Source organism: Gopherus flavomarginatus, chromosome 4, assembly GCF_025201925.1.
Source record: "Gopherus flavomarginatus isolate rGopFla2 chromosome 4, rGopFla2.mat.asm, whole genome shotgun sequence".
NCBI classification, from domain to species: domain Eukaryota; kingdom Metazoa; phylum Chordata; order Testudines; family Testudinidae; genus Gopherus; species Gopherus flavomarginatus.
This window is the reverse complement of record NC_066620.1, coordinates 123613679-123625673: the sequence shown is the minus strand read 5'-3', so window position 1 is coordinate 123625673 and position 11995 is coordinate 123613679. Positions and strand designations below refer to the sequence as shown.

Genomic DNA, 11995 nt, shown 5'->3' with positions numbered 1-11995 from the left:
ATTCAGTGAAATGAACTGAAATGCTATGACTACTCAGTGCTGCTCACTATTTGAGATTGAATGCTCTGCATTATTTTGTGGGTGTTGTACTGAAGTTTCCTGGCATGAATTTTCTGGAATGTAAGTTTGCTGCTCCCCTGGAATCTTCACCAAATATATAATGTGCTGTGTATCTCTTGTGGCAACCAGAGGGCTGAAAAAGTAACATTAACAAACACACTGTTACTTTCTGTTGAGCACCTAAGGGAAATGGAAGCAAGTAAACTAAAGATATGCCAAGAAACTAAAGATAAACTTCTTATGTAGTTCCTGCCACTCCACAGGGAGGAGAATGAAGAGGGCAAAATAGTCTATCGCAAGCCAGAGCCTGGCAGGCTGGCTCAGGTTACAAACTGATTCCTCTCACTCTGTTCCCTTTTCCTAAGACTCCACACTCCTTAAGAAAGTTAAACCACCTCATTTGTCCCAGGTAACCCTGAGTCCCATTCTGGATAAACTCAGTGTATCACTTAGTATATCTCAAATATTCCTTATTGAGTGACCCTTCATTTGTTCAACTTCAATACACTCAAAATGCTCTCCTTTATTCCAAAATGTTTTCTGCAGTCTCTTCATGCTTTTCCTCCTCCCCCTTTTCTCCTCCCCATTCCCTAGCTTTCCCTCCTCTCCCCTCCTCCCTTCAGTGGCTGTTTAAAAGCTCTCCCAATGTTCCAAGTTAGAAAAAAACTTTTTTACGAGGTATCAGCACTTTTCTTTCATTAGTGGGTAAGGAAGGATGAAAACTACAAAACAGCAGTAGACTTTTAAAGTTTAAATAGACAGGTCTGAAAGCCTGAACTTGCTTTTCCATTTAAGCTCACTCTTCCAAAGAGGCACTTGTTTGCTTGCTCACTGATCATCAGCAGGGGTAAGTTGGAAAGTTTTTACTTTGTTTGATTTCAGGAGTTTTCTACTGTTTTCCCCATTATTGGAGTATTTAAACCACAACTGTAAAAAACAGCACAACATTTTAACATTTCTGGAGATTTATTGTTTGTTTTTGTTACATTTTGAACATTTTCCTAAATAATTTTAATTTTCAACTACTAACCTAGTTCTACAACAGGTAAACTATGGCAAAAGTTCATCTGCAAAACTGGATTATGAGACTCTGTATTGGATTTGGGTAAAATAATTCAATGTGAACAATTTTCTAGGTCTAAATTTGCTAGCTTAAGAAAAAAATAATAATTTAAAAGTAATCAGTGTGCTGGAATCCCTTGTTCTACTGAAAAAGTCTCAGAAGTTAATAACAGAGAGACCATATCCTAAGTGTTTCCCATTTGTCCCCTCCCCATTTTGCTTTCATATGGAAATCCTGATTGATGTTTAATAGTTTGTGCAAAGCAAGGTTATTAATTGCTAGCTTTGTTAAAATGCTGCTGCTACTAATCTGGTGACTTTCACATTGTCTTACTGAATTTTTCCCCCTTCTTTTAAATGGATGTGATAAAATCCAGAAGTGTGTTAAGGATTTCTTTAAACCAGTTTGTATATAGTTACTCTGTGTTAGCAACCCCAGTTAGGGATTTTAGAGGAGCCGTGCAGCACTCAGACATCTGCCTCACCACGCTGGCAATGCCTGTGAGAGTTCTTAAGGGAAGCAGTCTGAGAATACTCCCAATATGTGTCAGGATACATTTCTGATAATCTGCCTTGAAAGCTGTAGAGGAAGAAGAATGGAATTCTTGGGCAGCATCTTTCACAGAACTGACTCTTGTCTGAAGTTATAGCAGATTGCAAAACTCTGGTGTGATTCTTTATTGTTGTTGTTGCCTGGGTGCTTGCCAGTAATTAAAGAACAAAACAAGGGGGATGAAGAAGGGGCTTCAGTGGGACATTACAATTGTGTTTTATTGTGCCTAGCTCGGATTTTCCCCCATCTGTCCTAGAACGACTGACTGGCCCTGCAGTCTGGGATATTTTCCTAATAGAATGTTCACTGAGAGTCTTCTAAGTGAGTTTCATTAAAACCAACAACAAAACAGACCTGAGAAACAACTCTCGTCTCTGATTTCTCTGTCTTTGCACGTGGAGGGAACTTGCACTAAGCCTTCATCTTGCCATCTTAACATCTGGACAGCACACACTGTGCTGTAGAACTCCTGAAGTCCCCTGACTTTGAAATGTTTACTGAAGTGTTTCCCTCAAAACCTTCAAAGCTAAACATTGGCACTGACCCGTGATACCTAACAAGCATACAAATAGGAGAAGGATGAGCAACAGGCTGAGTTCAAATGGGGAAAAGGAAGGATGAAATGGATTTGATTTGTAGCCAATATGTGTATACACACACTAAATATTGTAAAGGGCTTTCAGCTCTCATTTGTACCTAGCCTGGAAAATGAGACCAGTCTGATATTGAAATCAAATGAACCTCAGTTTCGGTAAAAAAGACACTTGTGGGGCTGGAAGTCTGTGCAGTATTCCTAGTGAAACAAATAATATTCCCTCCACCCTTTGAATATGGGTACCTGGATACACATTTATATCACATTTTCTTTGCAGGCTTCCTTATTTGAAAATTTGTACATGTTAAATATAGAGGACCAAATTCATGCCTACAGTAAGTGGACACAGCTTTCACTGATTTCAAAGGGATCTGTAGCCACTTACACCACGGATAAATTTGAACCAAAACATGAGTGCGTGGTTCATAGGCTGTTAATGGGTTTCATCAGCTGGAGACCTGACCTGTACAACTGGAAGTTCTTGTGTTTTTTCTGTCTTGCATTTGGTCTTTCTGTAAAGCTCCATAGAGGTAGATTGGGTAGAAAAGAATGAGATAGATTTAAAAAAGAGCAGCTAAAGGTAGAGGAGAGGATCCATCAACGGTTATTAGTACTGGAAGACTGGAAAAGAAAACAAATGAACACAAGTTATCTGTTAAGCACCAAATACTGTGCAACCATGCTGGGTGCCCTCTCTGTCTTGTGCGTGAAATTCCCTATCCCTGAAGTGCATCTACAGACCTACAGATTGACTCCCAGTGGAATCTGAGTACCATTTCCACCTTCCACCTTCCCAGTGGAACGTAAGAGTACCATTTCCCTAACCTTTATGAGACTGAATATATTTAACATTTTTTTTAAATCATCCTCAACCCCAAGTCTCGTGCATCTTAGCTCCTTTCCCTCAGCTGTTGGCTGCTCTTGGGGAAGGCTCATGGTGATCGGTGCTGAAGGGGCAGGAATCCTCTCAAAGGCTCTTTTTTGTTAGTTATTTCTACTTGCATTTCAAGGGCAGGCTTTTGCAAGAGTTTAGGGGAGGGCCAGTGCTCTTGGCCCATTTCCTAACTGCTCTTGCAGCTGTACAGCCCCATTTCAGCTCCCACACACTTACTGCACTGCAGCCCCACGCCTGATCCACTCATTACCATGTGACCTACTGACATTGCAGGCAGACCTGGACTCTTTAGCAGAGTACCCTATTCCCCCTGGAAAATATGAACCACATGACATGATGAATGCTTTCCATAAAAAAAGTTCTCAGATTTCTCAGTTGTGGTGTACAGATCAAATTTCTTTTACATGTGGCCATCCAAAACTCATACAGATGAATATTGTCATATTTCTTTTTTCTGTATAGCATAGTCTCTGTCTCTATGCACACACACTAGAACTGAGAAGGAATCCATCTACTAAAATGCTTTACAGTCCAAGTTTTGTATTAGCCATCTCAAAACAAGTATATCATCATATAAAATAATAATGAGTAAGAACTTAAGCTACTTACATGCCAGACCCATGCTAAAGTACCTTGCTGAATTTGGGGGTGGTCTGACTACTTATCAGTTACATCAGCTACTGTGCTATGATGCAATCATTCCATTAGGATGACATTGCTAAAAGCTGTCTAAATCATAAAAGGTAAGAGATATTAGAGGCTGTTCACTAAAGCAGATCTTTAGTTTTAAAGCAATTTAAAGCAGTAAGAACATTTAAATAATTGTTCATTGCAGAAATGAAGAAAAAACTCTTGTAATATCTGGTAAACAAATATTGTAAATTCATTAATAGAAATGCTCTGTTGGTACACTGAAAGTAAACAACTTAGATCCAATCAATGAATTTGCTCTGCAACAAACTGAAATACTGTGCTTGATAGAACAATAATCTCTACTTAAGCAAAGGAATAATATGTTTGTGCCCTTTCAAGGTTATCTGCTTAACAGCATAATGTTATGAATTGATGTAGGTGTTTTATCACTGGCAAATGCTGGAGGGTAATTGATCTCTTTTTTTAAAAAAAAAAAAAGTTTGCTTTTCAGAACTATGTATGAGTAATTCAAGCAAGGAATGTGTCCTCCTGGAGCTTGTATTGCCAGAGGATAAAATGAAACAACAATTTTGCATGCTGAAACAAATTGGAAAATAGGAGATAAATTCTAAAAATACTGCAGGTGTGGGATTAAGTAAATCAAAACTGGAGTATATCATCTTATGTTAATGGACCCAAGTGAAGTGAATTAAAAAGCAAGCAGCCTATAACTGCCTAGAAATAACACCTCTTCTGTTTTTTTAATCATACTTTCAATCTGAAATAACATTTACACTGTAACGAAATCCACTGAGCTTGGGGAAAGCCTGCTAATGCAGTATTTTCAAATCATCCAAAAACTGGCCAATAAAATCAAGAAGCTATTATTTGAAAACGAAACAAACAAAAAAAACCCACCCTTACTTTTGTTCATTTCCACAGATAGGACATGGAGAAAGGAGTTTGCCTTTTAAACAAACTTCATATATTATACACCGCAACACATTGTTTTCTGTTTCAACAATTATGGCTTGAGAAGCAAAGTTTTATTGACATAGCATAACCTGCCAGCTTTTATGCTAAAAAAATTTGCTGTCGGGCTCATAATCTGTTTTCAGAGACCCTTAATTGAATGTCCCTGTCTTCTTCTCCTCAGTCAAAATGGACCAGTGAGGACAAATGTCTTTTCCCAGAACTAACATGGGAAGGCAAATCAATACTTCCCAGAATCACCATTTTGGAGGTTGTTACATGGCCTCTAGTGTTAAATTCTAAAAGAGGCCTGATCCTTCAAAGGACTACTTGCATGAGAAATGGCTAATCATGTGAAGGGGTTTAAAGGTTATCATGGGGAGTCCTTCATACCCTGAGGAGGATGTGTCCATGTGGGTTAAGGAGGTTAGAAGGGACTCCCCTCCCCCACCGCCCCAAAAGTTTAAAGAAAACAATTTCAATCATTTCTGGATTACAAGTATGTAAAATGTAGAACTTGGCAAGTAAATATCCCTCACTGAGGAGTACAACCCTAATCCAGCGTGAAAGAAACTGGCCAGGAGTTAATAAAGTTATGAATATTGGAAAATCTTTTACTCAGTTTGCGTGGTACTAAATGTCACTATATCTGACAATTCATGCTTCCAAAGGGATGCTTCTTTTAGGTGCAAAATTTTCAATGCCAGTTAGATCTTCCAGGGTACAGATTTCTAAGTAGGTTATCATGCACCATTTGGCTAAAGGCAACAGTGCTTGTTACCTCTGCCAGGAATTAAGTATGCAAATTTGACCATTTCTTGACATTTTAAGGTATTTGTGTATTTGCAGGTATGCTGCATAAGGTACACATAATCTAGAAATGGACACTTCAATATCAAATTGACAGAGACAGTTAAGCTAGCCTTATTTCACTTGAAATGCATACTTATTACTTGCACACTGCAGGGACGGCACATTTGTTGAAGGCACCCATGTGATACTTATATGGTTAACAATGGGGGAGATAGGAAGGATTTTCTTCCCTTTTTGTTCCATTATTTCCTTTTTCTTTTTCAAAGCAATATATAGAAAGTTAAATGCAAAATTTACATAAACACAAGGCTAAAAACAACACAAAATAAGGAAGCCACATATAAGTCAGGAAATGCAGAAATTAAGGTTTCTTCACTATGTGAACATTAGCTTGGCTACATTTCATATATTTAATATTTTCTGCTCCTGTTGTCTGTGTTAAGTATATACACTACGAGTCACCTAAAGTTAAGCATGTGTACAAATATTTTCCGCTTTGGGACCTATATTCTTAAACATATCACATACAGTATACTGGATATGAAAGTTGGCTGAGTTAACCTTTCAAAAAGAAGTTTAACGTATGTATTTTGTGATTTTTATTATTTTAATTTTGCAACCTTGCCATTGCTTTTGCATGATATTGCAATGTGTTTACTTTTTTGTTGAAGTGTGAATGTAGTACTTGTGAAGATTCTCTAGTTTGCTAGCCAAGCATTTGAAATCTTCTGTTTATCCAGAGAATATTTGGGCAGTATCAGTACAAACTTCCCCAGACTGCTTCCCCATTGAGCCTTCACTTTGATCTGGCTCATGCAGGCTTTGACACCTGTGCTGAGACTGTGAAAACAAAGATGCCAATTTGTGCCAATGCGGATGGCAACTTTTATGGCAGTGACTGATTTCCACTGAAAAGTGGAATGAAATTGGCAAACACATTTCCCGTAGGGCACTGAAATGCAATGCAATATTTAACTTGTCATATATTTTAGTTATATTAAATACAAGCCTACAAATAGAAGAGAAATAGTTTATGGTGAGCTCCTCAGTGAGTGTAAATCAGTGTAAATCCAAGTTCCTGGAACTATAGCGGTAGGCTGCCAATTCTACTATCAGCAGAGAATCTGGCTCTATATTTTGTGCACGTGGACTTCCTATAGTGACTTTTGTTAGATACCTCACCAGTGGAACGACTACTATGAAATACTCTCCTTGTTGTAGAAAGAGAAAGTTTTTCTTGGCCACCTACCTATCTCCCTCTAGACTAACATCCATCAACCAAGATAAAGACCGTGTTATGGTGGCATACATGCATTATAAACCTACAGGCGTGAATACAATTAACATAGCTTTAATTATTACTATTTTTGTTTTGTTTTTAGCCAGCATCCTGTGAAAATGGGTGACTGGAGTGCCCTGGGAAAACTTCTTGACAAGGTTCAAGCTTATTCTACTGCAGGAGGGAAGGTATGGCTCTCTGTCCTCTTTATTTTCCGCATCTTGCTCTTGGGGACAGCAGTGGAATCAGCCTGGGGAGATGAGCAATCTGCTTTCCGGTGCAACACTCAGCAGCCTGGTTGCGAGAACGTCTGCTATGACAAGTCCTTTCCAATATCTCATGTGCGCTTCTGGGTTCTGCAGATCATATTTGTGTCTGTGCCTACCCTCTTGTATCTGGCACATGTGTTCTATGTGATGCGGAAAGAAGAGAAACTGAACAAGAGAGAAGAAGAGCTCAAGGGTGTCCAAAATGATGGCGTGAATGTGGAGATGCACCTCAAACAAATAGAGATAAAGAAATTCAAGTATGGAATTGAAGTACATGGCAAAGTTAAAATGCGAGGAGGACTGCTCCGTACTTACATCATCACCATTCTCTTTAAATCTGTCTTTGAGGTAGCCTTCTTGGTGATACAATGGTACATCTATGGGTTTAGCCTGAATGCTATTTACACTTGTGAGCGATACCCATGCCCACACAGAGTGGACTGCTTCCTCTCCCGTCCAACTGAGAAAACCATCTTCATTATTTTCATGCTGATAGTGTCTTTAGTATCTCTTGCCTTGAACATTATTGAGCTTTTCTATGTGTTTTTCAAGGGTGTCAAGGATCGTGTGAAAAGAAAACCAGACCCTTTCTCTCCCACCGGTACTGTGAGTCCCGCCAAGGAATGTGGATCCACGAAATATGCTTATTTCAATGGCTGTTCCTCTCCCACTGCCCCCTTATCACCCATGTCTCCACCAGGTTACAAGCTTGTTACTGGTGACAGGAACAATTCCTCCTGTCGTAACTACAATAAACAAGCCAGTGAGCAAAACTGGGCAAATTACAGTGCTGAGCAGAACAGAATGGGACAGGCTGGTAGCACCATTTCCAACTCTCATGCCCAGCCCTTTGATTTCCATGATGATCCCCAGAACACTAAAAAACTGGCATCAGGGCTTGAGCTGCAGCCCCTCACCCTTGTGGACCAAAGACCACCTAGCAGAGCCAGCAGCCGAGCCAGTAGTAGACCTAGACCTGATGACCTGGAGATCTAACCATTGCTAGCTGTTCAGCTATGAAATGAAATGCATTGGAAGATGCATGCAGTGTTCATTTTGTTCCAGTGGAGGTGGTACTTAATAGTCTCAACCAGGAATTTTTAACAATCATAAAAACTTTTAAGTTACTTGGTGTTTTCTGGGGCTGTAGGGGTGGCATGGGGGTGGTACAGTACATGTTGGTATTTAAAACAGCTGAGTTAAAGAATTTAAATGCTAAAAAAGAAGAGAAGGTTAGCCAACACTAAGGTAGGCATTTGTTATTCTAGAAAGGGTGTAAATATCTAAGTGTGTGTATGCATAATATGTTCATTTCTAAAGTCTGTTATACTAAAAAAAAAAAGAAAAAAAGAAAGAAATCACTTTTTTCAGAATGAAATGCTGCCTGAAGCTGAAGATATATTTTTTTCCTGTTGAACAAGTGAAAGACCTAGGATTGTCTTTGATCATTTCCCTGTCAAGAACATTCCATTGTTAAAATTTGCACTTTGAAGGTAAACTTCCTGTTTTGATCCTCTTGGCATCAATAGACTTGTGCATGGATAACTTTATATCCTTTGAATCACATCAGCTAAAATTTCAAACAAGGCTCACCAAAATACATTGATCAGAGGCTTCTCGATTCTTCATACAGGTAGATTTTGTTGTGCGTGGAGTTTGGATGCTCTGCACACCCACGTCATTCCTACAATATCATCCAAGTTTTGTTTTCTAAAGCAATATTCACATTTGACATCTCACACACACAGTATAATGAAAGCCTTAAATAAACATTTTGCTACCGCTTGCAGATTTAAAAGTTGGAGTCAGACAATCAAGGCACCTTCAGTTAATTCTATCACACATGTATGTGTTTTTGGAATGTGTGTGGGGAAGGGGGTTCCTTGGAGACATACATACACAAGACACACTCACAAGCATTGAGCATTGAGAAACACACACAGCAAACTTATAGTTGACATTTTCTGATGGCATTTGTGGAGATGTGGGCCACTATGGTGTTTACATTATATGATTCCTGCAGTGCAGTAAAGCACATTTGACTTTTTATTTTAATTCAATATCTTATTTTCCATGTATCCTATGATGGATGCTATTATTTTGTTAGGTATGAATAGAAAGGTTCTTTTTAAAAGCGCCTAATCCTGTAGATCTTACTCTGGAAAAACTCTCTTGAATGTCAATGAGAGTATTGCCTGAGCAAGGACTGTATGATCAGGTCCAAAAAGTAGCTGTGATGCTCTTGCTGGCATGAAAGATTTTCTTTTGTAGCTGTTAGAGATGGAAAAGACCCATTAGATCATTTAGTCCTTCTCTCTGTTATGTAATAATTGATGCTTGAATGATAGAGATTTTAGTACTGTAAACAAGCTTTAGTCTTTAATGTGAGAAACTTAGAAGAAATGCTTTGAGTTGGATTAATAATAAAATGTGCCTACATGAATTTTTCAGTAACTAGTTTTTTTGTGGAGGTTTTTTGTTTTTGTCCTACACACAAACATATACTCAACTGTAAAAGTCTGGTTCAATCCAATATTGACAGTTAAATCTTCTAGATGAATTCAGCAATTTTGATGTTTGCACTTAGATTTTGTTTGGAATGAAAGTAAAGCTGAAAGGGTTTCTAAAGAGTACAATTCTAACTAATTTATTTGAAATACATGCTAATGAAATCTACCAGTTTCTTCAACCACATTGCCTTTAGCTCAGCACAGATCAACCAAGGGAATACATTGCTTGGTTTCATTGTGCAGTAACACAGATAAGGGGTTTTGTATAATACAGTATGCTAATTTGTTTGACATTCCATGTTAAACTACTGTCATGTTCAACTTCATTGCATGTATGCAGCCATAGTCCATCAGATCATGCTGTCTGGAGAACATACTTTAGTCAATAAAGTTTTAATTTAGTATAAATCAGCTTTCTAATTATCTTTTACTTTGACACACAATTGTTGTTTATCTTTTGTCTCAAGATTATGGTGCAATGCAACCATTAAGGATTCATCCAAAGCATTTCCCATATAAATGCAGTTTACATGGGTTTATGTGGTGGTTTGTGTTGTGAGTACACACGCATTTTCAAACTGGATTAACTCAGTTTGATCTGATTTAATACCCCTCCCCCAACCCCATGTACACAAGCCCTAAATTTGCTTTGAATTGAAAGTTCACAGTAATCATAGAATCAGATACTGGTACCTTGAGTGAAATTGAATTAATAGAATCAGTGGGACCACTCATGCAGAAAGGTGCTATTCCACTGAATCAGAATGTCAGACTCTGACCTATACTTTGGGAATATACAGTTAATTATCTGCAAAATATTAACAAAAGATAGTATCAAGTCATAGCTTCTTTTTAAAAAAATCCTTATATGTGCTACTAATTTCTTAATTATAGAAGCAGACAAAGAATGTCTCTAGTTTTTACATTTCACCAGCTATGCTATTTGTTTACTTCTTCACTGCTCACAATGAAATTAGACGAGTTAAACATTCTGGGTAAAATCCTGTCCCCATTATAGTCAATGAGAGTTGTGCTATTGACTTCAAAGGGCACCAGGATTTCTAATCAGTTTCACTTTCCGGTCAGGTCATCTCTGCAGAAAAATATATGCAAGAGGAAGATACCCTGAATATTCTGTGTGGATCACGCCTTTGAGAAGGTGGGGATGGCAATCTTTGTGGAAGAGACAGGAGACAAATAATAGAATCATAGAAATGGAATGTTGGAGGTCACTTATCCATTCCACCACATTAAGGCAGGACCAATTAAACCTAGACCATCCCTGACAGTTGTTTTTCCAGCCTGTTCATGAAAACCTCCAATGATGGGGATTCCACAACCTCCCTTGGAAACCTATTCCAGTACTTAACTATCCTTAGAGTTTTTTCTAACATCTAACACAGTACCCAGCTGAGGCCTCACCAGTGTCAAGTAGAGCAGAACTAGCCTGTATCTTACATATGACACTCTTGCTAATGCACACTAAAATGATATTAGTCTTTTTCAAAACTGCATCACATTGTTGACTCATATTCAATCTGTGAGCCACTAGAAGCCCAGATGCTTTTCGGCAGTACCATTACCTAGCCAGTTATTCCCCATTTTGTAGTTGTGCATATGATTTTTCCTTCCCAAGGGTAGTACTTTGTATTCTTGTTAATTTCAGACCTGGTACACCTTGATATATCAGGTTCTGCTGGAAACATTGTCCCAACAGTGAGGATCAGACCTGAACTCAGTGTCTCCCCCAGTCCCCATTCACTTGCCATTTCACTGTAATTTCAAGCCCTTCTCTAGGAAGTTTTTCAGCATTGCCAATAGGCTTTATTTGCTATTTACACAGTTGTTTGCTCTGTCTGTAGGTCATTTTTTTTTTACATAACAGATGTCTATCAGCTACCTCACCCATCACCCCAATTTTCTATGGAGCCTTTTCTGGCCTTTCCACAGGCTCAGAGGTAGAGGAGCATGTGGTATGCCTAGCTTGACCAAATTCTAGAGAGGTTTCTTCCTTTTTTTTTTTGCACTTCTTCTCCTCTTTGTTCTGGGCAGAAGTTGGGAGCATCTGGCCTTAGTTTATATTTTTATTTAAAATATATTTTTTTTCTGATTTTCCTGTCTACTGAGGGAAACTAGAAGCTGTCCCTGCTGCTGAACTGTGGATGGGGCAGGCACTACCCAGAGAGTAGACAGAGATTCCTTGAAGCTTAATTGACAGATGCTGCAGCCAATGAAAATTAACTTGTTTATGATGTAAAAGGGTTGCACTAAGCATCTCAGTATATATGTATCCAACGTTACCCCAAATCTAACAGTGTGTTATTTACAGTCTCTGGTTCAGGCCCAGCTCTTCT

At 38.5% G+C, this 11995-nt stretch overlaps 1 protein-coding gene across 1 annotated transcript; it reads left to right on the top strand.

Moving 5' to 3' along the window:
- Positions 1-415: 415 nt before the first annotated feature.
- Positions 416-10049, top strand: GJA1 (gap junction protein alpha 1). The gene is made up of 2 exons (XM_050949799.1): positions 416-907; positions 6966-10049. The coding sequence occupies exon 2, from the start codon at positions 6982-6984 to the stop codon at positions 8125-8127; it is 1146 nt and encodes a 381-aa protein (XP_050805756.1). The 5' UTR covers positions 416-907; positions 6966-6981; the 3' UTR covers positions 8128-10049.
- The last annotated feature ends 1946 nt before the right edge of the window (positions 10050-11995 follow it).

What these genes read in the sequence shown, in the direction of transcription:
- GJA1 (XM_050949799.1), top strand. Translation starts at nt 6,982, where the DNA reads ATGGGTGACTGGAGTGCCCTGGGAAAACTTCTTGACAAGGTTCAAGCT.